The following is a 26,145-nucleotide window of genomic DNA, read 5'->3' as shown; positions in this document are numbered from 1 at the left end:
AGGAGATGTCCTAGTCCCCGACAAATAACCACACAGCGGAAACACAAACAACAATGCAAGATTTGAAGCCAAATCACAATAGTTTATTCATAGATATAACTAATTACATGCAATGTGTCGGGCTATACGAACTTCCCAGTTACGGACAAATACAAAGCATGTAATAGTTCTATAAGATCCCTCAAGATTCAATCCAAAGACTAACTAGTCCAGATCCATACTCTGGTAGAAACCACTAAGGAAGATCTCAACTTGTGCTCGCAAGCCCACCAAGCAATCTCCTTGTTTTCTAAGCCACAGCTACTAGCTCTTCTCCAAATTCGCTCCTCTACCACCTCCTCTTCTCCGCGATGGATGAATAATGACTAAAGACTTCCCTATAACCCCTACTTATACCAATCTAAGCCACAAGTCGGCCCAAAACACAAATTCAATACAAATACATAAATTAAATGCCACAAGTCGACCTCCAACAGAAATTAAATGCCCAAAATCGATATCTGGGTAAAATCGCAATATCTCCTAGCTCCGATTGAATTAGAACTCGCGTTTCAAACCATAGTTAGTACTCTAGGCCCTCTTCAATCCCTGAAATTTGCATCCTCCAACTCATTGTGGAAAATTAGTTACACGGCCTGCAACAGGCACCAGAAAACATATCTCCAGAAGCAAGGTAACCAGAACATGCCGAGAAACCAAAGACCATGCCGAGTTCCTAGCCCACGCACCCTCCAAAGCAACTATCAAGCCTCCTCCCATGAACTCCAAAGTAGTCACCAAGCAAACCCAAGATGCTCCTGCATCACAATGCACAACTGTTGATGTCAGTTTTTGTATCACTACATAACATATTAATAATTGAATATTTCATATGGAGTATCAAACACACAATTCCTCTCTTAAAAAGTTAATGCCCATGGGATATAAGAATAACTCCAATGTTCCTTACACTTGTGGATACTCGCTCAGTTTTATCGATGTGATTTGCTGGTAATCACGTAGGCGGCCTTACGCTATTCATTCGAGGATGACTTGAGTTTTTGGTGAGATGGTGATGATTTTATACGAGTGCCAAGTGATGTTGATGGTGGCAGTGATTGTGGAGGGTGTAGCACTAGATAATGTTGATTGCGCGAGGAGGCAATAATGCCTCTAATGACTTCTACCTTACTAACTTGCTTAGAGTGAAATCCGACTACTCAACTACTTGCTATTCTACTCCTACTCCTATGAATGGAAAGATTAGCAATGGATGGGGATCGAATTTGATGAAAGCTAACCAATGGCTCCACCTCCATAGATGCAATGATACAAAGGAAAAGAGAACTAGTTTACCACACAAGGCTCCCTAACCAACGGCTAAGATGCTAGTGGCCTAGTTGTAGATCCCTATCAAACATTCACTAACATCGCCATACAATTAGCCATCTACTTCTACTCTAACAACATGAAATGAAATCCTACTTTAATTTGAGAGATGAGAAGAACCATGCAATACACCAAAATGATCATGTATATTCACCATGCAAGCCACAGCAATGAATAGAGAACAATTTTGATAGTATCTTCGCAACAATTCTCCAACATAAGCCCTTCACAAATGAGAGCAAAATGGCCTTATATAGAGGCCAAAATTACAACCGACGGTAGAGATCAAAAGCAAAATCAACGATTCCAGATCTTCTCATGATCCTTCTCATATTCTTTTGCAAATCCAATAAAGGCGTTGAGAGAGGAAAGGGTGCCCAAATGTTTCTTCTTAATAGCAACCTTTCCTAACTCATCCAATCTTGATCCAAGTCTTGTCTCATTGTTATCCTCTTCTCTGATGTCTTCAAAATCAAGTGCTGCTCCGATGTCGCTCATCATGGTTGTATGGAAGTGTCGACACCTAGGCTGGGATGTACAATTGCCTTCTATATATCTTCTTTGCCAAAGGGGATTGTCCTTCCTTTAGTCTGTCATTTACCTGCATCATGTTTACTGTACCGACATTGGCACTGGTTATTCGCCTCATTTTCGAGAAGACAGTTGTTTTGGGCATCATATCCTCTTTGTCTTTCTTAGTGTTTGTTCCCTTAGGATTCTTGCTTGCATTAACATCTACCATCTCATCAACCTATGGTAGGATAGTGAAGTGGTGGATGATAAATGTCAGAACCAAGGGTGACAATGTCTAAATAAGAACGAAAGAGAGAAATCCGCTTAAGGACCCCTTTCAACTCTAAATGATTTAAAGTTACCTCTACCAATAGCCGGATCTTTCTTTTGGAATTTAGGATCAAACACTGAGAATTGCAAATCTTAAGGCTCTAGCTAAAAAAAATTAGAATTTTGTCCACTTGAAATTGCCCATGCATGTGCCAAAAAATCAAACTTTCACTTGTTTTCTTCACCAACAAAATCATCCAATCTCTAGGAGAAAAATCACAGCCCCCCTTGAAAATCAGAATTTTATCTTCCACAAATTTTGGCTCCCACAAAATTCGACTCCCTCAAAATTTGGCTCACAAAATTCGCCAAGTAAGAAGAGTGCAGATCTGCCCTCAATCATGGAAGATCGACAAACATAGAGATCCCTACCATGAAGAAATTTGCCAACAATAATGCCAATCTGCCCTAGCTGGAAAAATCACCCAAAGAAGATGCCAATCTGCCTTAGGAAAATCGCTCAAGGAAGAGAAAATCTGCTCCAAGTCAAAAAATTGCCTAAGCACCAAAGAGGAGTGAGGAATGAGAAAATGAGAGGAAATAGTTTCCTCTTATATCCAACTTGCTCATCCTCCCTAGCTGGCCGACTGGGACCTTGGGAGCAAAATTAAATTAATTAGAACACAAGACATGGCACCCAATTAAACACTTAGCCCAAAATTAATTTTGTCAGGATGAAATTTACTATTTTTAAATTGTCAATTAGAGCAAAATTACAAAAAAAAAGTAAATAATGCCTTGAAGATGCTAAATATTCCCATTTAATGATGATTTAGCAATTAATGTCATTAAAATCGGATTTTGGCTAGCCAAAAGCCATTTTTCAATCTTAAATTACCAATTTCATTAAAGGCTTAAAATTTTTCAAAACAATTTTAATCTATTAAAGCCAATTTTTGGCAATTCAATTCAAATCGATTTTGCTAAGCAATTTTAGTTTTTTGACAAAAATAAAATCACCTCTAGAGCCTAAAATCGATTTTGCAATTTGAGTTCATCTTCACAAAAGAAATTTTATTTTATTTTTATCACCAAAGAAATTCAAGATTTTCCAAAAACCTAAATCTAACAAAATTTCACCTTTTGAAAATTATCTAAATTTACACAATTATATCCAAATTTTCAAAAGAAATCGTCTAAGTACAAAATTTACAATTTTATCCTGCCAAGTGTTGCTTTTTAAGATTTTGTCCAGCCTAAGGATTAAATTGGTTGTTCTGGAAAATCAAGTTGAAAGCGAGTGAAAAATAAGTCTAACCCTCTCCCCACTGGCCCTAAAGGTGTCCAAGGCTTAAAGTTTTCAAAAAATCAAATCAAAATTTTTTGGACAACTCAAAAAATTTGCCAAGGCAATTAAAAAAAGGGGTTCCCCAAAGTTTTGGGGTGATGGTGTGAGAACCTCACAACAACAACATCATCCATAGTAACTGAAACATTTAGGTGATTGAGATGGCGTCTTCAATGGTTTGCTAGAGCTGAAAGGCTTTTCTTACAGTTGTATAGTTGGAATTTTTGTAAATGACTATACAAATATAATGATGTACTTCACACTTTTCATATATCAGTAAATTTTTCAGGCTTATGCCTTTTACCTCAAAAAAAGAAAAAAAAAAATGTTTAAACAATGGATCCATGCTTAACTAATAGTATTCCGCTATTCAAAGCTCCGCTCCACTACCATTTTATGGATTTACAAGGTGCTTATGGCTTCTATATTTTCCAAATGCTCTCACTTTAGTGCCAGGATAATAAAATAATCATGTCATTTTTAAGCACAGAAACAGCAATTCTTATTTGAACAATGCCAAATGCAGCTGATATTTATCCATTATGTATCCAAAATAGGTCAGCTATGTTCTAGCATCTACGCACTCCAACATTGCTATATTGAACATGAATATAAGCACCATTCCCATTTATCACGTTCCCTTATTTTCTGGTTTTGCCGTGAATTCCTTTAATTCAAAAATTCCAAATTTTCATCTATATATAAAATCCAACTCTCGTGTAAAACATATAGCAAAGCGAAGTATTAAAGCTATACCAGGCCATCTAATCTGAGAGTGAGTGCAACCTGTAAACACAAATAGAGAATAGAATTAGAACCTACTAAATTGCTTTTATCATAAACATAACTATCAACAATAAGGCTGGGACTTAGTCAAAATATTAGCTTACCGCAGCAATATCTGCAAGGTCTTGCTTGGACAAATCAGGAGCAATTTTTACAAGCAAAGGGGGTGGTCCCTCCTCTCCCCACTGCATTTCATCACGTGCAGAAAGCACCTTCATGTACAAAGATTTTATCATAATGCATGTCAAGAAACACACTAGTTCAAGGTTTAAAAGAAAACAACAAATAGAACATGGACAGAAAGGCCAAACTCCCAAACTTGCTGCCATAAAACACCATCATAAACTATTCCAACCTTCTTTACTAAGTCCTTTAGTTGTTTCCTGCCCTGAAGCTTCCGTAGTCCAGGAGTGTTTGGAGATGAAACATTAATCACCTGAAAACACTTCTGAAGTCAAACGAATGCCACAAGCAAATCAAAGCCAGATAGAAAACTTGTTTACTTCATCAACATCAATCAGAAGCTTAGTCTTTCCCCTCAAATTTTCTTTTACACATTGACAAGAAATAGAGAGGAGAAGAGATTATATTCAAATCCTTGCATAACCAAAGCACGTCAAACAGGCCCAAAAAGTAATCTTGTTACAATCAAGTACTAATGTAAAACAGACACTATGTTATAAAAATTAACCAAACACAGATCACAAACAAAATGTAAAGAAAACAAGGTCAGTAAACCCAAAGCAGCTAAATTCTGGACTGAAGCATATATCTCCCTTGGAAATTTCTTGGCGAACCCTAAAATAAAATATTTTTCAATTGCTTCAGAAAAGTGGGGAAATGCTGGGAACCCACAAAAAATGCAGAGTTTAATTTTCTTGTCTTCTAAAAAAAAGAATCTGATGTTCTTTTTGAAGTTGTCGTAAATGCATAGATGATAGAGAGAACGGAAGTAAGGAAGAGTGTCCAGGAATTTTGAAATATTGATTTTTCTTGTCAAAGTTGAATTTTTCCTCTAATATCAATGAACACCCTCCATATGGAGAAATATGGGATTAACACAAAACTAAGTTACCAGATTCATTCCTGCAACCCTCAAAATCTGGTTTGATTCTGTGCAAAGTCTGGCCCTTATCAAATTCTGCTCAAATTTGGCTGCAAAGCCCCCAATTCAGCCCGAAGTATGTCATATGGTCCCAGGCTGACTTTGGACTTATTTACAACTAATTTGCTGCCCACACTGACTTTAAGCTTAAAACAAGTTTTTTTGAGTTTTTTGTAGTGTTTTCTTTTAGCCTAATTTGGTCTATTCGACCCTCCAACCTTAAAACAGACCACTTAAATAGCCAAAAAGGAGTATTTTCGATATGTTGCTTTACTATTAGCATTGTGGTGTATGAACTTATTTGCTGCATATATTTATATATATTAAAAAAACATATTTTTTTAAATGGAAGAACCCAAAACAAATTCAAACCCACCCCAAAAAATATTTAAACAAATCTTGAACCCAAATCTCGAATCCAAACTGGGAACTTAGACAACAAAAAAGGGACTCCAAGTAGATACATGTTCAAAACTTCAAACAGTGAAACATGCATGAGTCAATGGCTGTTGCACATGAGAATGGAGTAGTCTTTGTAGGGTTAGAAGTTGTAACTGAGATGAAAAGTCTCTTTTTGTACCATAGTTCCTGCTTGTTTTGTTGGATTTTGGTGTTTCGTCACAGTCTGGAAGCTTTGACTATAGTCCTTTTTCAAGCTTCTTTAGGTTGGGTTTGTCACATCTAACTGTTTCTACCATTGGCATCTGTACTCCTTGGCCGCCTATGCAGCCATGTCAGTTCAGGCAGCAACCATTATTCAAAAGCAATTAGATTTTTCAGTGCTAATATGAAGGGCAAGGGACCAATAACTCTCAATTTACATGTTAAAAGAACTCCCACGAAAGAAAGTTACTCCTATAAACAAAGAAGGAAAGGAAGTATAAAAGTTTCACTAAACAATATTACATTGACATCTTAAAAACAACAACTGAATATATTTCTAGGTGGAAGTTGAGGAATGGACTGGAGTGAAGGTTCCGTAGAGAGTAATTTGCGAGATATTCACCGAGGAAACTGGCAATATATCCCTAAGATATTGCACTTTTACCGTGATAACTTATTGTTTTCTCACGAGCAGTGACTGTCAAAACAGGACACCATGCAAGGTATCTCATTTCAATTTTTTTTTATTCTAGAGCACTTGGAAGAGAGGAGAAGGATTGTGGAGGAGAGAAATAGTGTTTGGTAGCCTTGTAGATTGATTCCAAGTGGGTTTGAAGTGGATTCAAAGCTCTTTTCAAGCAGATCCGGATTCCCAAGTAAGTTTTCTAAATAATTTTTCTTTTGAGTTATAAATTGTTTTGTTTTGCTTTAGTTGCATGTAACTTTATTGAATCTCTAGAATACCATTTGCAATGTTCTCTAACACGTTTTAGAGTGGAATGACTAAGATCTAACATGTTTTTGCAATTTTTCCAAAAAAACTCGTAGTTCTCTCAATAATTTCATAACCTAACACATTTTTTCTTTTTCTTTTTTCTTTCAAGTTTCAACTTGTATTAAAACTTATTTAAGGTTTTAATCTAATTTAGTTTGTTCCTAAATATGTTTATTAAATTTCTAAATTTGTGGCTTCAATTTGTATTTTGTATGTGTAGGTTGATTTTACATTAAATGGCAAATATACTATGTTCCCCCGAGTTTTCGGGACAGGGACGGCAGGGGACAGTGGGACGGGTTTCTGGGACAACAAATTTTTTTGGCGATTTTGGGGACAAGGTGGGACCACTATATATATAGGGAAATTTTAAAATATACACTGAAAATTGCAAATATACATGTCTTTCATATGAAACTAAGCACAAAGCATGTCATTTAAACATTATAGAACCTTGACATACACCATTTGAATGCCATCTTTGAAATAATAACCAATTTCAGTACTTAATTGTCAATATGCATATCAATATGTGAACAAAAAAAAATTAAAAATAAGTTTAGCAGTGAACAATATCATTAAAATCTGGAAATTTAAATATGCCCAAAGGCTAGAGGGCAGTCAAAAAATTTCATCATCGTGTTCAAGTTCAACATAGAAAACAAAATATAGAAAAATGAAGTAGACTGCTGCTCAAGCTCTTGGAAGCAAAAAAATCACCTCTTCTTGCAAAATGAAAACCTTAGCCAGCTGTAACACACTCCAACTTCACAGGCAAAACCAAACAAATCACAAAACAACCACAATGTGGTCTCTTTTAGGGCATTTGGAAAGGCAGAGCCCACTGGATGACCAAGTTAGGACAAACAAAATAAAGCTTTTTGTTTAAAAAAAAATTTGAGCTTCACAAAAACAAGGATGGTTGGACGTCCCCGGTACAGTTAGGGGACTTCTAGATGTCCCCTTTCCGTAAGGACGGCAAGCCGTCCCCCTTTTCTTTCCTAGAAGTCCCCAAGTTTCAGAAACGCCCCTTAGTGATTTGCAAATTTTGGGGATGGCTGGGGGACGTCCCCTACCTGTCCCCCCATCCCCAGGACGTCCTCGTCTCGAAAACATGGATTCTTTGGCCAGGGATGCGTCCTTGAGGTACATAACAAATATATATTCTTCTACAACTAGCTCAGCTGCAGCATCTGCCAGTCGCCCTATAGGTGCATGTCCATCTAGATTTGTAGGCACGCACACTAAGGGGGCACGAGACGAGGTATGGAAATATGGCTTTGAAAGAACCAAGTATAATAGCATAAAATGCCAACAAAAAATCAAGAGGCATATGTCGTTTGAAGTACCACCTTGCTAGCATGAAAAAATGTGACACAAAGATTTGTGATACGACAATGGAGGAAATAAAAAGAGAGACACTTGCCTTTCTTAGTGCACAAGAAGAGAAAAAGTTGAGAAGAAAAAGGGCCAAATTGGCCATGAGGTCAGTCATTTTTGAACGCAAGGTATGTTTTTATTAAGAATCATTTATTATTTTCTAATCACCATTATTAGTTTGGACTTAGGATTGTGTTGAACCAATGATCATAATGAAATAAAGTGGGTTGTGACCAAGTATCCACTCAACCTTGATGAAGAAGCAGCAGTTGAGGGTGTAGTGGGCTCTCTTCGTGGCCCACAAATCCATACACCTACCATCCACTCATATTCGACTTCCATTGGTTCTAGTAGGCCACAAAAATCTTCTCTTGATGTCTTTTTTGTGCATAGAAGCACAACCATCCCTAGAGGGTACTGGATGGTATAGTGATGTGCATCGGCAAGTTGACATTCAATGTGTCGATTTTTGGTTTATTAACATCCCTTTCAATGTTGCAACAGTCCATATTTTCTGAATTTCGTCACTAGTTGTACGGTAGCGAGAAAGGGCTACAAGGCACTTACTCCTATAGACTTGAGTGGGAGGTTAGTCTACTTGTTTCAAATTTGAATACTTTTACAATTTTACAATTTACTTATTTTTGTTTAATGTAATTTTTTTTAATCAAAGATGTGTACTTAATGTCATTTTTTATTTTGTGCTTGTAGATTGCTCAAAGACATTTCTAGTGCTAAAGATGTGGTTGAAGAACAAAAATTACAATGGAAACTGATGCAGGAGCATCCTGGGTTGCACTGCTATCCTGCATGTTTTTAGTTTTTATTCTGTTGCTGAAACTAGGTTCTGCTGAAACTGCATTTTCTAGTTTCTAGGTCCTGTTGCAGACCATGTAACTAATGAATGAAGGGCTGCGCACTTTATGGATTCAAGAGGGCCTAGAGTACTATCTATGTTCCAAAGTGCAAGTCCTAATTCCTTATAGTTTGGGAGATATGGCAATTCTCCCGGAATATCGATTTATGGCAGTTATGCACGACAGTTTTCTGTGCTCAACTTTCGGAATGGATGCACACTTTTCCTTAATGAATCAAACCTTACGCACTGAAGAGGTTGTAGAGGACCTGAATATCTACCCACAATTCGAAGCATGAGTTCTAACTCAATCGGAGCTAGGAGATATCGCGATTTTTCTCGGACTTCGACTTCAGGACAGTTAATTGCTGATGCAGGCCAACTTGTGTATTTAATTTTGGTCTATTTTCATTTAATATTTGCTGAGAGCCGAATTGTGGCTTCTCCATGTTCTAGAATGATCTGTAAGCCGTTTTGGCAAGTATAAATAGAGTGTTTAGGCTTAGAACTAGGTAGATTAGGGAGTTGGAGAAAGGATTGCAGAGCAAAACTGGAAACTACGAGAATGTATTTTTATTTGGTCGTCACCCAGAAGGCCTTACAGCTGGGCATGTATAAAAATATTTTGATGAATCAATAAAAGTATTTCACTCTTCTTCCTCCTTTGGTTGCTGTTCTTTGTGCTTGCTTCCGTTGTGTTAACATTTGCAGAGTGGTTCAAAGAGCTGGGTGTGCTATTGGCCCTAGTTTTCCCCATCCTTCCTTGCATCAGGTGGTATCAGAGCACTTGAGGTTCATCCTTGTGAAGATTGGATCGTGCAGAACCCTAATTTGGATTTGGTTGTAGGGTGGCAGATCTGCAAATTTGACCTATAATTTGCAGAGGGTTACGATCTTGCACGAATCTGATTTGTAAAGATGGTTCATAGTAGAAGAAATGTCGATGATGCTATATTGGATCAGTTAAGACAAATTGCAACCAAATTAGATGTTGTGGAGACAGCACAGAGGAGAGGAGCACACCTTGATGATGTAAGTGATGATGAAGCAGCAACACCAAACCATAATCCAAAACTTGAGGAAGATCAAGATGAGGAAAGATTGTTGCGAGTGTTGTCTAGGGCAAACTCAAAGCTTTTTGTAGAAGTTGTTCCTTATGATGGTAAATTCAATACCAATGTTGTGTTGGATTGGATCTCAGATATAGAGAAGTTCTTTCAGTATGAAAACACTCTTGATAATAGAAAGGTGAAGATTGCAGTCACTACGCTGAAAGGTCATGCTTCACTGTGGTGGGAGCATTTGCAAACTGATAGACAAAGAAGAGAAAAGGAGAAGATCATAACTTGGCCAAAGATGGTGAACAAGGTAAAGAACAAATTCTTTCCTGCTAATTACCAAGTTCGCTTGTTGAGAAAGATGCAAAATTTGAAACAAAAGGACATGACTATGAAAGAGTATACCAAGAAATTTTATAGATTGGACATCAGATCTGGACATGTGGATGATGATGTTGAGAAAATTGCAAGGTACATAAATGGATTGAGATCTGGAACTCAAGATGAAATAAGTTTTGTGAAGTTAGAAAGTGTTGAAGAAGCATATCAATATGCCTTGAAAGCTAAGGAGATCTTAGCAAAGAAGCATGAACAAAGACAAAGAGGTAGAGGTGGTAGATTCCAAAGAGGCAGAGGTAGATCTTATGGTGAAGGTGGCACATCTGAAAATTTTGTACAAGATAAAAGCAAATCAGAATGGAAGAATGATGACAAAGACAAGACTAAGTGGAAAGGTGGTAGCTCATACCAAGGAGGTATTGGATCTTACCAAGGAAGAGGTAATTCTTATCCTAGAGGTGGTTTTCGTGGTAATTGTTTCAGATGTGGTAAAGAAGGGCATAGATCTTTTGAATGTAGATCTTCTGAAAGTGGGCAGAATAATAGAAATGTTCTGATTCAAGAAGACATTGAGAGTTCACCAAGTGGACCTGAGGTTGGAGAAAATTTGATGGTGAGAAGAACCTTATGTAATAAGGGAAGAGATGAGGAACCTGTCCTTAGAAGAAGTCTTTTCAAGACCAGATGTAAGATGAATCGAAAAATGCTGCAAGGTGATTATTGATAGTGGAAGTTCAACAAATTTGGCATCAAAAGAGCTGGTTACAAAGTTGCAGTTGCAAAGGATGAAACATCCCAAACCTTATCATGTTTCATGGATCAAAGATGAGCATAAGATATTGGTAAGTGAGCAATGCCTTGTGAAGTTCAAAATTGGACATTATTTTGATAAAGTCTTGTGTGATATTATGCCCATGGATTGTTGTCATATTTTTTTGAGTAGACCTTGGCAATATGATAGATATGCTGTGCATGATGGAAGATTGAATCAATATACTCTTTTGAAAAATGGGAAGAAACGAACTTTGCTGCCTTTGATTGAAAGTCCAGATGAGGTCAGTTGTACTGCAATAAAAGTTTGCATCGTTAATGGAAAGCTATTTGAAAAGGAAGTAAAGAAGAATTAAATTTGTTTTGCCATAGTTCCTAGAAGACCGAGTGTTGGTAGTAATGACCAAGCAGCAAAAATTGGTAATGACAAAATAACATCAGAAATTGCAAGATTGCTGAATGAGTATAAAGATATTGTTGCTGATGACATTCCTGATGGTTTACCTCCAATAAGAAGCATAAGTCATTGTATGGATATGATTCCTGGAGCTAGTTTGCCAAACAAACCACCATATAGATTGACATCTATAGAGAATGAAGAACTTAATAGACAAGCGCATGAGTTGTTGCAAAAAGGTTTGATCAGAGAAAGTTTGAGTCCATGTGTTGTACCTGTTGTATTAGCACCTAAAAAGAATAGAGAATGGAGAATGTGTACTGATTCGAGAGCTATTTATAAGATCATAGTGAAATATAGGTTTCCTATGCCGAGGATGAATGCCATAATAGATTGTTTGAGTGGAGCAAAGTATTTTACCAAAATTGATTTGAAGGGTGGCTATCATCAGATCAGAATCAAAGAAGGTGATGAATGGAAGATTGCTTTCAAGACAAAAGATGGTTTATATGAATGGTTAGTTATGCCTTTTGGTTTGACTAATGCACCTAGTACTTTCATGAGATTGATGAATGAAGTTCTGAAAAGATTCTTGAGTAAGTTTGTAATTGTTTATTTGGATAATATTATGATATTCAGTAAGACTAAGAAAGAACATCTTGAGCATATTAGACAAGTATTGCAGAGGTTGAAAGAGGAAAAGTTGCTAATTAATCTAAAAAAGTGTTATTTTATGCAAGAGGAGATTGTGTATTTGGGATTTGTGATTTCAGCTGATGGGTTGAAGATGGATCCAGGGAAGGTTAAAGTAATTTTCGAGTGGCCTACACCTAAAAATGTGGGTGAGGTAAGATCATTTCATGGTTTGGCTAATTTTTACAGAAAGTTTATAATGAATTTCAGTGTTGTTTGTAATGCTATGACTGAGACAATGAGGGGAGATAAAAAGGAATTCAAGTGGACGCATGGAGCTGATAAAAGTTTTGAGACTTTGAAACAAAAGGTTGTTGAATTACCTGTATTGGCTTTGTCTAATTTCAACAAAGTATTTCAAGTTGAATGTGATGCAAGTGGTAATGCAATACGAGCTGTATTAAGTCAAGAAGGTAAGCATGTTGCTTTCTTTAGTGAGAAGTTGAATGATGCTAGAAGGAAGTATTCTATGTATGATCAAGAATTTTATGCTATTGTTCAAGCTTTGAAGAAGTGGAGACATGATTCCTAAGGAGTTTGTACAGTATATTGATCATAAAACTTTACAATACTTGTGAAGTCAACATAAATTGAATCAGAGACATATGAAGTGGGTTGAGTACTTGCAGAATTTTACATTTTTCATTAAACATAAGATTGGAGTTACTAACAGAGTTGTCGATGCATTGAGTAGAAGAAGTTCTTTGAAGTTCTTGGTTTTAATGAAATGAAAGAGTTGTATGATGTTGATCTTGATTTTCCTGAGGCGTAGAGAGAGTGCAGAGCACCAAATCTAACAAATCACATCAGTAAGTATGATGAGTATTTCATTCAAAAAGGTATGTTGTTCAAAGGTACTCAGTTGTGTATTCCTAGAAGTTCTATGAAGTTGAATCTAATTAAGGAAAAGCATAGTGGTGGATTGGCTGCACATTTTGGAATTGATAAGACATTGAGTTTGCTGAAAGAGAAGTATTATTAGCCACAAATGTATAAGAATGTTCAGAAATTTGTAAAGAGTTGTGGAGTTTGTCAAAGTTGCAAAAGGAGTGAGTCAAAATACTGGTTTGTATACACCTATTACTATTTCTGATAAACCTTGGAATGACATTAGTATGGATTTTGTTCCTAGATTGCCTAAGATAGTGAAGGGGTATGATTCTATATTTGTTGTGGTGGACAGATTTTCTAAGATGGCTAATTTCATACCATGTAAGAAGACATCAGATGATAAGCATGTTGCTGAATTTTTCTTTAAAGAGATTGTGAGATTGCATGGATTACCAAGAAGTATTATTTCTAACAGAGACAGTAAGTTTGTTGGTTATTTTTGGAAGACTTTATGGAAGAAGATGGGTGTTGAGTTGAAGTTTAGTTCCACATTCCATCCACAAACAAATGGACAGACAGAGGTGATGAATAGAAGCTTGAGTAACTTGCTGAGATGTTTAGTTGGGAATAAGCCAAGTAATTGGGAGATGGTATTGGCACAAGTTGAATTTGCATATAATAATTCTATGAATAGGAGCACAGGAAAGACACTTTTTGAGATTGTTACTGGAATAAAGTCTAGAGAAGTATCAGATTTGAGAGATATTGCTAGTGAAGAAAAGAGAAGCGCTGCAGGAGAAGAATTTACTAATTTCATGGAGTCTTTACATAAGGAAGTGAAGTTGAGGTTAGAACAGAGTAATCAAAAGTATAAGGAGAATGCTGATCGATTTAGGAGACATCATGATTTTCAAGTTGGTAATGAGGTAATGGTTCATTTGAAGATAGGAAGATTTCCAGTTGGAACATATAGTAAGCTGAAGATGAAGAAGTTTGGACCTTGTAAGATCTTGAAAAAATTTGAAAATGGAAATGCTTATGAAGTTGAGTTACCTGATGACATGGATATCTCCTATATTCAATGTTTCTGATCTATATAAGTATAATGAGTCAGATGATGAAGTTGTTGTACCTGATGATTGTCCTAAGAAGCAAATTGAAGAAGTTGAACAGGTATTGGATTAGAGAATTGGTAAGAGCGCAAGAGGAAAAGATTATTATGAATATTTGGTGAAGTGGAAGAACAGACCTATGGAAGATGCTTCATGGATTCTTCAATCTAAATTGGATTCAGCTCAGGTTGTGAAATCTCAATGATTCAAGAGAATCATTTCTTCCAACCCTGATTGTCTGATGCAGGAGCATCCTAGGTTGCACTGCTATTCTACATGTTTTCAGTTTTTATTCTGTTGCTGAAACTAGGTTTTGTTGAAACTACGTTTTTTGGTTTCTAGGTTCCTGTTGCAGACCGTGTAACTAATTTTCCTTAATGAATGAAGGGTTGCGCACTTCAAGGATTCAAGAGGGCCTAGAGTACTATCTATGTTCCAGAGCGCAAGTCCTAACTCCTTTAGTTTGGGCGATATGGCAATTCTCCCGGAACATCGATTTTTGGCAGTTCTGCGCGACAGTTTTCTGTGCTCAACTTTCGGAATGGATGCGCACTTTTCCTTAATGAATCAAACCTTGCGCACTTAAGGGGTTGTAGAGGACCTAGATATCTACCCACAATTCAAAACGCGAGTTCTAACTCAATTGAAGCTAGGAGATATCGCGATTCTTCTCGAACATCAATTTCAGGACAGTTAATTGCTGATGTAGGCTGACTAGTGTATTTAATTTTGGTTTATTTTCATTTAATATTTGCTGAGAGCCGACTTGTGGCTTCTCCATGTTCTAGAATGATCTATAAGCCGTTTTGGCAAGTATAAATAGAGTGTTTAGGCTTAGAACTAGGCAAATTAGGGAGTTGGAAAAAGGATTGCAGAGCAGAACTAGAAACTGCGAATTTGTTGTTGGATCTTTGAATGTGAATGTATTTGTATTTGGCTGTAACCTAGAAGGCCTTACAACTGGGCATGTATGAAGATATTTTGATGAATCGATAAAAGTATTTCACTCTTCTTCCTCCTTCGATTATTGTTCTTTGTGCTTGCTTCCGTTGTGTTAACTTTTGCAGGGTGGTTCGAAGAGCTGGGTGTGCCATTGGCCCTAGTTTTCCCCGTCCATCCTTGCGTCAGAAATAGTATGATTGCAACATACTTTCAAATGAATAGATGGATGGAAGAAACCATACCATCATTAATTTTTTTCGTTTTTTGCAAGGATCAAGTAGTCTTTCTTAAATCCTTGGATGCCTCGAACAAGGTCAAGATGGCTAAAACTTTGGCTCTAACGCTAGAGAATGTTGTGATGGAGGTTGCATCTGAAAATGTGGTGCAAATAATAATCAACAATGCAGCAACATATGTGGCAACGGCTAGGATACTTTAAAAAAATCATAGCACACTCTTTTGGTCTCCTTGTACAATGCATGTTATTGACCTTCTTTTGGAAGATATAGAGAAATTGGATTGGGTGAGACTTGTTGTAGAGGATGCAAGGAAGATAACAAAATCTATCTACAATCACCCTTGGATCCTTCAATTGATAACAAACTTCCCATGGGAAGGAGTTGATTAGACCCGCACTCACAACATCTAAAAAGATTTTCTTAATGTTGCAAAAGTGTTATTGTTTCTATGAATCCTTTGAGGCAAAAGTTTGTGAGTCCACCATGGCTAGAGTAAAGTTATTTAAAGAAGCCCGATGGACAGAGTGTTGCACGCATTGTCTTTGATAATCACTTTTAATCTAGCTACATAAACTATGGAGATAACTCAGGAACTTCAAAATTTGATTATTTTATATTTTGTATTCAATAATCAAGTCTTTCATTATTATTTTATAGCCCTACTCTCAGATTAATGATAATTGTTTTCTACGTTTCACTTGTAGGTGGCAAAGCCCTTGGTTAAAGTTCTTTGCTTGGTAGAAGGGGATTAAACCCCAATAAGGTCCCTTTAAGAGGCCATGGATAGGGCCAAAGAGGCTATAAGAGATCAATACATGGGGAACAACCTAAATTTTGAGCCCATATGGGCAATTATTGATATGAGGTGGAGCAATCAGCTCCACCAACCCATTCATGGAGCAGGGTATTTCCTCAACGCTCGTTTTCGCATCTCCATCCTATGGGGATCCCAATGCAAAGGTCATGGAGGGCTTCAGTGAATGCATGCAAAGGACGATACCTAACATCGAGGTGAGAGACCTCATTGTGGTCGAGATGAAATTGTAACAAAATGCAACACGCAAGCTATCCTCTTTAGACATGCAAAAGAGAGACAGAAACACTCAAACCCCGAGTACAATATTTAGAATTTGGAGTATTTCACATGCATGATAAGCAGATTAATATTAAGCTACAAAAATTTTTTCTCACCTTGCTTTCTAACTCTTTAACATTTATATTGTAGAGGCTTGGGGAATTTGGGGTAGAAATGTCCCAAATCTACAAAAACTTGCCCTTTGCATCTTATGTCAGCCATGTACCTCATCCAATTGTGCGTGTAATTGGAGCATATTTGAAGTCATTCACACAAAGAAGAGGAACAAGTTGGCACAGAAATGCCTAAATGACCTTGTCTTTGTGCAATATAACCTAAATTTGCATATAAGAACAGTACAGTCATCACCAATAGAGCAACTTGATTTGGATGACATCGATACTTATGGTGATTGGGCAGCACAGGAGCAGCCTCGAACGTTCACAGAGGATGACATATATGATTTGGAGAGGAAGGCTTCGGAGGAGGGTTTTGCACCAAGACTAGATGACATTCAAGAGGAGGGCAATGAGAGTGAGGACACTGATAGTGAGGATAGTGAAAGTAAGGATTTAGATCATGAGGAGTCATTGCCAGCACTAGCACCATCTACATCACAGAGGATTGCTAGGCCTAAGGCTGCTAGACCCCATCATTCTCCCATAGTTGTTACTAGAGCTACTAGGAAAGGGAAGAGAACTACGTAAACTAGTTTCATATTGTACTTGACATTTGTATTTGCTTATCTTTTTACAAAGACAAATTTCAATTTGTAGTTTTCTTTAGAGTTTAGAGTCTCAAACTACATTGCAATTCCACATGAGGATGCGATTTTGTTACTTATTGCATTTATATATATCTAGATAAGCTTGTTTGGTTTTTTTACTCATTCATTGACTCATTAGGTGCATCTATTTTTTGAATTTTGCAAAAAAATGCATTTTTAATTGAATTTAAGCCATTTTTAAAGTTCCCAGAAGTCATTGATCTATCTCCAATATTTGCCAAGAAAACTTTTTTTTGTCTCACTGATAAGTGGAAGAGAACAAGATATTGAACTATGGTGCCAACCATCGAAGTGATGCTCCATGGAAGGTTCGGAATAGTCATTATACTCTACCACCTTATGTTTCATGGAGGAAGGATTCAAGTATATCAATTAAATATTAATATGTCACATGTCTTTTGGGTCTGAGTTAGGCTACATAGCATGACATGCTTCACAACTTACTCTATAATGGCTGAATGGCTGCTTCCTACTTATATCCTGTCCAGCTAAAAAAAAACTGACCCATTTCAAGTGATATTTTCTCTAAACATCAAGGTTATCCAAATCAACAAGAGTTGTTAGTTAACACCTTGAAAACTAAAGCAACAGAAATAGTAATATATACACAAGAGTACATGCATAAAATATCAACTATACTCAACCAAGCAGGCGAAAGATTAATATACCAGATAGTCGGCAAATTGAGACAAGGTGTGAACTCCTTGAACATAATCCGCAGCAGCATCTTCACTCAATTTGTTCTTGCCAATGTTTACACCAAGTATTCCAGGACCTGCTTTTCCTCCAGGTTTCTGTTGTTCAGTTGATTGTGGCATCGTTGTGTTTGACGTCTCAGCAAGCTTCCGTTTTCCATGCTGTGCACCCAGACGTTTTGCAACAACTACTATACCTTCGCTATTGAATCCATATCGATTAATAATGGCCCTGTCAAGCAATATCAATTAGTCCATGGACATCAAAACTAGATGACAATTATTGACACAATGAGAGACAGAAATGCATGCAAAAAAACTTCCTATTAAAAACGAAAAAAACACAATGGCTGCTAAAGTCTGATTTGGTAGCTTTGCTTGTTATGACTCGTGAGATTACTAACCTTATAGTTATACAGGCCAAGATAAACTAGTCTATAGCATACAAAATGTAAGAGTTCAGTCGCTTATAGCTATAATCATTCTTAGGAAGAAGCTACTTGAAAAGAAGTGTTTTCTTCCCTTCCAATGTGAGGAAGCAAAACAAAGCACTTTAAGGGGGGCCTAATGGTTAAAGGATGTGAAGACAACAAAGGAAGCATTGTTTTGAATCTGGTGCAGGCTCAGTGTATCCACCCAACATGAATAATCTATAAAGTAAAATTGCAGAAATAATCACCTTGTCCTTTCCCACAAGCAGAGGGTCTTGTACGGTAATTTGGTGTCTTTAACTTTTACTAGGTCATACTTCAAAAATTTGCTTTTTAATGCTAATCTTCCCTAAATGCATGTAATGTCCCTGCCAGATGAAAACCCGATATGTTGGCTATACCCCGGAGGATGTTCCTCCATCATGTAAAGGAAAATCTGCCTGGGATTAGCCAACATACTGGATTTTCATCCAGCAGGGACATTACAGTGGAAGGGTAAATCCTCTTTGAAGTTATTCTTCCACCATGCTAAAAACAATAGCATTATTCATACACTCTGAATATTTACTCAAAAGAATACACTCTAAATGTTCAATCATACACCCCATTAGGGAGTAAACATTATTCCACTGTGTGGACCATAGGGCAAAGACATTTTTGTCATGGCAAAATCATACCAGTTAAAGTAATGATGAAGTTGCAAAGCATCTTAGCTGTCGTAGAGAGATATAAAAGGTAATGAGGGAGTTACAATACATAACCAACATTGTACGGAGTTGCAAAGGATAATGGAGGAGCTACAAAGAGCCTTAGGTATCATAAGGAATTAGAGTTGTGTCATAATGTGAAATTGGAAGTCTTGGAAGACCAGTCCTAGGTAAAGTGCATTGCCTGTACCCACCTTGGGTTTATCATGCATGAGTTATCGTTCATGCCTGCTGAGGAAAGCCTTTTTTCCCATGTACTCTTTGCCAACAATTTTAATAAAAGCAAAGACTGGTTTCACTGTTTTCTCAGAAGTTTCAATTTAGTTTCAACTACACAGTATAATTCAAGAATATTTCTGATTTCAGTCGCAAAACAAAAATAAAGCAAATAAAAAATCATTTTGAATTTCTCACTTTCTGCCATTGCTCTTCATTTATAATCAGTTGTCAAATTTGTGTTCCTAGCAAAATTGCCTCAGAACTCTTGAATTTGAACTAGTACTACATTGTTATATAAGCTTCTCTTCATCGTAATTACCCTGAGGACATCTTCTCGCATTAGTAACTCATAAAGTGTCTCCCTACTCATCATCCTTAAACCAATTCAGAGTTCTTTACCTTTTTCTTTGCTACGAGTTTCATGTTTCTTCATGTTTGAAGGCAGCTTTGTAATATCAGATAACAACTTTGCATTTGAGGCTATAGCATGAATTACCTAGTAGTTTTAAAAGATTTTGAATTTAATCAGTTGAAAGTGGCAGCACGGACTATTCCAATATTAACATGTTCAAATCTTCTACGCTATAACTTTCATGACCTTCAACCTATTAGATCACAAATCCTATTGTTTCAGAGCCAAGTTCTAGCAATTCGTGACTCAATACTCAATGTCATGAGTTTCAGATAACTTAAAATTTCGAATAATTATTTATTGAAGAATATTTGTCGATCCATATTGTCATTATTAATATTTAATAATTAAATTAATGAATGGAATTCGACAATTGATTTGCTTGCTTAAAACTGAAAGTTTTTCCTAAAGCTTTTCTTAAAATACAGGATTTATAGCTGTTACGAACTGAGAATAATCATGAATGGCTTATTTTACTGGAGAATACTTTTTGAAAAGAAAGTGGTGTTGTCTACTTAGTGGTAGTTTCAAAAAAAAAGGTATGCATTAAAAATTAAAAAGTAAATACCTTCATGCTAGGGATACAAATATTTGATTTAATGAGAGACATAGGGCATTCATGCATCTATTCATTTTTTACTTATCACTGGAAGAAGGGTATGCATTGTGCAGGCATCAGTGGGGAGCCACATAGAAGTGAAAAGGATTTTAGCATTCAAAGAAAAAAAAAGACATACAAGGAGAAGGGGTAATTATCTTTTCGCAGGAGGGGAAATTCATTGTACCCAAGTAGACAAGATAGTGTAGGTGAAATAATATCCATGACCACTGCTATAGCTGAGGAATGAATAAAGAGTGTAATTGATGTCTTTGCCAGTGAACCATGCACGCACCACAATTATAAGATTGAATAGCAGCCTGAATCACACTCTGTTCAAGGGAGTTCTTTTCCTAATTTCTTGTGCAAAAAGAGGTAAGTGATTTGATTGTTTTTCTTGGAATATGAATCATGGTTTCTGAACCTTCTAAAAACTAGGGCTCACAATAGGATTTGTATTCCTTTCAATGTAAAATTTTGCATTGTTGTATTCCCGGCATTAGCTAAGAATTGAAGTAAAATTGTAATGTTGACTGGTATGAGTCTTCATGATACTTAGCTCAAATGTGACCACACTCCCATTATCCAAAAACGCAATCTGTCAGACCCTAGTGTTTTCTTTATATATCCACTCTCTGTCAGACTTTTAAAGATCATAAGCTAATAACATAGATTTGGAAGTGAATGAAGTTGTGTGTGCTTGGTCAGTCTGAATTTAGTTTTCAGCAAGGTAAATTTTGCCCAAGCCTGTGTGCTTGCTTGTAAACCAGTTTGCAACCCAGCCTGTAATTTGGCATTCCTGCTGCTTAGACATATAGAGGTTTATATAACAGCAGATTATATTACTGTTGCATAAACAGACGTACTGCTAATGATTCTGTAGTGTCGAGTTATGGTAATCTGTCTGGACTTAAATTTAGATCTAAAGTTAATCTTGGTTTTCCATTGTAGATTTCATAATCCAAAAGCATAAAGATGATCCTCTCCTAAAACATAATCCATCGGATCCTAGTGTTTTCTTTATATATCCACTCTGTCATACTTTTAAAGATCATAAGCTAAGAACATAGTTTTGAGAATGAATCAAGTTGTGTGTCCTTGGTCAGTCTGAATTTAGTTTTGAGCAAGGTAAATTCCACTCTAACCTATAAGCTTTCTTGTAAATCAGTTTGCAACACAGCCCGCGATTCGACATTCCCATTGCATAGACATATAGAGGTTTATTTACAACAGATTATATTACTGTTGCACAGACAAACGTACTGCTAATGGTTCTGTAGTGTTGAGCTATGGTAATCTTTCCGTCATTGTAATTTAGATCTGAAGTTAATCTTAGTTTTCCATTGTAGATTTTGTAATCCAGAAGCACAATGATGTTCTTCATCCTTGGTTGTGGGCCCTCTTTCTTGGCTTTTGGGTCTTCTCCTAGTTCTTTGGCTCTTTATCCCCCACTTATGGTTGACCCTATCTTTCGGATTCCAAGCAATCCTTCTTGTCTCTTCTTTGGCCCTCCTTTGTCTTCTTGTTCTCTCGTGCCCTGAACGCCCAACCAAGTTCTGAGGATTGGATGAAACTAACATTTGTTGCCACATGGTCTTGAGAAGTTAACACAATTACAAGGAAATCCGAAGTGTCAATCAACTCTCGCGCCTAGATATTCTCCTCATTAGGAAGTCTTATGGCTCCCTTGGTCGCTAAGTGAATCCCAAAGAGACCCATATTGATCGCTACCTTCACACTTCCTCTCACCACCCCCTTAATCAGAAGTTGGGTAATCTCAAAACCCTTTCCATAAGGGCTTATAGCATTTGTGATGAGAATAACCTTAACCAAGAGTTGGCCCATCTTTGGATACTGTTCATTTAGAATGGGTACACCAACAAGCAAATCTCTAGGGCTTTCAAGCAATCCAAGAGTCATCTTTTCTCTCTCTTGATCCCACTCATTCTTGGGTCCTTCCTAGTCCTTCCATTCCATTCATTGAAGGAATCTCACACAAACTCGCCAAGATACTTATTAGAAAAGGCCTTCGATATCCATTCAAAACTTTCTCTACGTTAAAAAACTGCATCTCACCTCTCAAAGACCATAGGGACATCCTTTAGAATAGGGAGCTTATAAGATTGTCTACTCCTATGACATTCCTTACATAGGAGAGATTGGTCTCTCATTTTGCACTAGAATTTGAGAACATAGTGCAGATATTAAACAAGAGAGGTCTCTCAAGTCAGCTCTTGCGGAGCGCTCCATATCCACCAAGCACCATATTTGTTTGGAGAGCACCCAAGTGCTTTGCAAAGAAGAAAACTTTTTCAAATGTAAGCTCAAGGAGGCTATTGAATTTTTTAACCATCACTTAAACCTTAACCAAGATCATCAATGCCTCTTGGTATCCTTCATTTAACCAAGCTCAGATAGGCTCTCGTCCCCTCCCTCCTTTCTCTTTCCCCCATAGCCCCTTTTGTTTCTCTCCCTTCTTTGTTCTTGGCTTGTTTTTCTTGCTCCCATTTGTTGGTGCTCTTATGGCTCTTTTTTTAGGTTTCAATTTTTTGTTCCTAGATTGGTGTCTATCTTCCCCTTCTCTTTTCTAGCTTGAGTTCTTTTTGGCTTTCGTGTCGATTGTTAAGTTCGAGGCTTCTCTTGGTTGGTTTGAACCTCTAGTGGGGTGCTCATTGAGTTTGTCCTTTGCCTCTTCCATATCCGTATGATATTTTCATATTCTTGCTCTCTTAAGTATTTGCATTTTTAGATTTCTTTATTTGTATTTTTATTGTTGCTTTGAGTATTTATATTGTTTAGTATTTGTATTAGGTATTTTCCTTTATACTTTTTAGTTTTTATTTTCTCAAATAGGTTTTTCTCTCTATCTTGTTTTTTTTTCATATATACACGTAGATATTTGATCGCACACATTTATATTTTATTTTTGTTATTTTTTTCCTTTTTAATTTCTTCTTGCTTGTGTACTTTTTGATATTATTGTTTGGGGTGATTGAGTTGTCATTTTTGTTTTCTTATTTTTTTTAACTTTATTTCTATTTTTATTTTTATTTTTTCTTATTATTATGTCTGTATATATAAGCGCGCACTCTTACAAATTTTATGGTATTTTTATTTTTGCTATTATTTTTATCTTTCTTTTTTTCCTTGTTTTTCCTCGATTGTGTTCTTTCCGTTGCTTTGTTTGAGGTGCTTGAGTTTTCATTTCTTGTTTTATTTTTTATCGTTTATTATTATTGGTAGTGGTCGTAGTTTATTTTATGTGTAAATATATATCTGTGTTTTTCTTTTATTCTTTTGATCAGTTTTGTTGTTATTATTTCTTCTTTGGCTTTGCTAATTTGGGGTCCCTCATTTCTTTGTTTTTGGTAGTAGCTTTTTAATAAATTATGTGAGTTCCCTTTGTTGTTTTTTAGTGCTGCTCCTCTCTTCATTTTTTTTTTCTCTAGGATGGTGTCTTTTCTATAATCTAGTGACCTCCTTCCTCCCCATTATCTTCCCCTTTTCCTCTATGTTTGGCTGGTCTGTAACAGTAAATCTCCTTCATATTTGATAAATTGTCGAAATCTCTTAGCATTGAAGGATGATACTGTCATACAAGGCCTGAGATTAGGGCTATACAAAACAAATCGCAACACTAAAATGAGGGCCAACTCAAAATAAAATTGCTTAAGACTGACTGTATCATGACCAAAGGGCCAATTGGGGCAAAATAAGCAAAAATAAAATAAAATATGTTATTAATATATATACTCAAATGAATTCATTACATTTCTGGCCGACCATATTTGCAGTGCATATTAATAGCATTTTTGAGCCAGCAATGCTTGATGTCTAAGGAAAGAGACGTGTATAAATATATGTTCATTGCCAAAGTTACGCAATCAGTAGACAGTGATTAAATATTTAAAGGAGCAAGAATTAGTTCAAAATGAGACACATCATTTCTGAAGGATGGCAACCTTGGTAGGGGTTATAACTCTTTGTCCTCTCTTGAAGAATATATGGGGCAGACCAACGTTTGGAGAAAATGGCAGGGATGGAGATCAGACCTGAGATAAGGAACCTACATTAAGAGAACAGAAGTCTTGTGATCTAACGAGCACTGTGAAAGGCAATGTGATGATGATGTTTAATATATAATGTCTTATGTCTTTCGATCTAGTTAATAAGGAGAATCGCTAATCTATATAAATTTAATTATTGACTTAAATTATTTATTCTCCCATAATAATCATGTATGGGTTACTCAGGAAACGCAATTGGGAGAGCAGTGATGGGTTCCCCCTCTAAGTAGGCAGCTGGATGGAGAAGAAACTTCACTTCTGGGCCAAGGCGTGTTATTATTAGAATATTGTGATGTTTCTTTAATGGTCATCTTAGTTAGTGTTTAGTTTATTAGGTTGTTTCTATTTCCTTCATTAGTTCACGATTGTTTCTTTTAGAAACATTGTCTTTGTAAATCTATATAAGGAGCTTTCATCTCCTTTGTTCAATACAACTACTACCACATCAATTTACCATAACATGGAATCAGAGCAAGTTGATGGGATTTCGTAAAATTTGGCAAATTTTTTACGTAAATTCGAGCCTCTTTTGATTTGGATTTTTTTCCAGATATTTGCTTTTTGATTTTTACAAATAAAAATTGTTGGAGGTATTTTATGAAACTTTTGTGGATCATCTTTGAGGATTTTTGTTGGAAACCACAAGACTGGTTAAGGGTTTTGATATCGCCATTTCTTGGTTGCAGCAAAAGTCTCTGATTTTCTAGGGTTGCATGTACTTGCATGTGCTGGTTTACCATGTGAAGTCTCATGTTTTGCCGCCCTTAAAAAAAATCGGATGGGTTTTCATAATTTTTTCCCTTAAACAATTTTTGATGGGTTTTCTTAATTCTTTCCTTATAAAATTATCTGTTGAGTTTTCATTAAAATTAATCTCAAATACAAAAAAAAAATTGATTCTGTAATTTGGAAAGTTGCATGAGATTCCTTTGTGGGTTTATGCTTTTGTCCTCAAAAATTATCTGGTGGGTTTTACCGTATTTCTTATAAAAAACGAAGCTTTGTATTGTCTAGTTTTGTTTGATTTTTCACCTCAAATATCATGTTGGATTTTGATCGATTTTTCACCTGAAAAATCGTGCTCAGTCTTTCTAATTTTTCTTCTAAAAAATCATTCTTTTACAGTATGTTTTGGTGCATCATGCTCATCTACGAAGTTTGAAGGGTTTGCCGACTATTCCTCAACATCGTGCTAGTTATTCTCAGTGTTCATCTCTATCTCCAGGGAAGAGCAGATTCATTATCCAATATCAAGTTAGATGTTTTGTGATGATTTCTGATAAGATGTTTTGCTGATCCTACAAGGATTTGTGGCAAACTCATCACAATGACAGAGTCAATGGTTGGCTCATGCCTCATTTTCCAAAGCATTTTGAAGAAGGGAACACCCTTCTCTGTTCTTTTATGGACGAATTTTGGCTTCTTGGTCATTAACATTTTGCAGATCTAGGGAGGGTCTTAGCAACAACAAAATGTTTTTTAGAATTTGTGACCAAAAGATAAATGTTAGACAATGACCATTAAGGGAGGGTATTAGAATATTGTAATGTAACTTTAATGGTCATCTTAGTTAGTTTTTAGTCTATTTGGTAGTTTCTATTTCCTTCATTAGTTCACGATTGTTTCTTTTAGAAACATCATCTTTGTAAATCTATATAAGGAGCTTTCATCTCCTTTGTTTAATACAACTACAACATCGATTTACCATAACAATTATATCACGCCCTTGGGAATAGTTGTGGCAAATGTTTTGTGTGCACTATCATGT

General features: G+C 36.3%; 1 protein-coding gene across 2 annotated transcripts in view; it reads right to left on the bottom strand.

Moving 5' to 3' along the window:
- Window positions 1-26,145, bottom strand: part of LOC149551400 (pyrimidine d) — a 152,056-nt gene that overhangs the window by 89,398 nt on the left and 36,513 nt on the right. Inside the window, exons 4-7 of one of the 2 annotated variants that reach the window (XM_089786916.1) lie at window positions 17,917-18,175; window positions 4,641-4,721; window positions 4,390-4,497; window positions 4,256-4,285 (exon numbers count right to left, since the gene is read on the bottom strand). In XM_089786916.1, coding sequence (XP_089643042.1) covers window positions 4,256-4,285; window positions 4,390-4,497; window positions 4,641-4,721; window positions 17,917-18,175 — 478 coding nt within the window. Of the gene's footprint in view, window positions 1-4,255; window positions 4,286-4,389; window positions 4,498-4,640; window positions 4,734-17,916; window positions 18,176-26,145 lie in introns of both variants that reach the window. The other variant, XM_089786915.1, reaches the window with a different exon arrangement.

Source organism: Cupressus sempervirens, chromosome 6, assembly GCF_028749045.1.
Source record: "Cupressus sempervirens isolate cs-2001-9-10 chromosome 6, ASM2874904v1, whole genome shotgun sequence".
Lineage (NCBI taxonomy): Eukaryota > Viridiplantae > Streptophyta > Pinopsida > Cupressales > Cupressaceae > Cupressus > Cupressus sempervirens.
The sequence above is the reverse complement of the archived record's forward strand: the minus strand, read 5'-3'. Positions and strand labels throughout refer to the sequence as shown.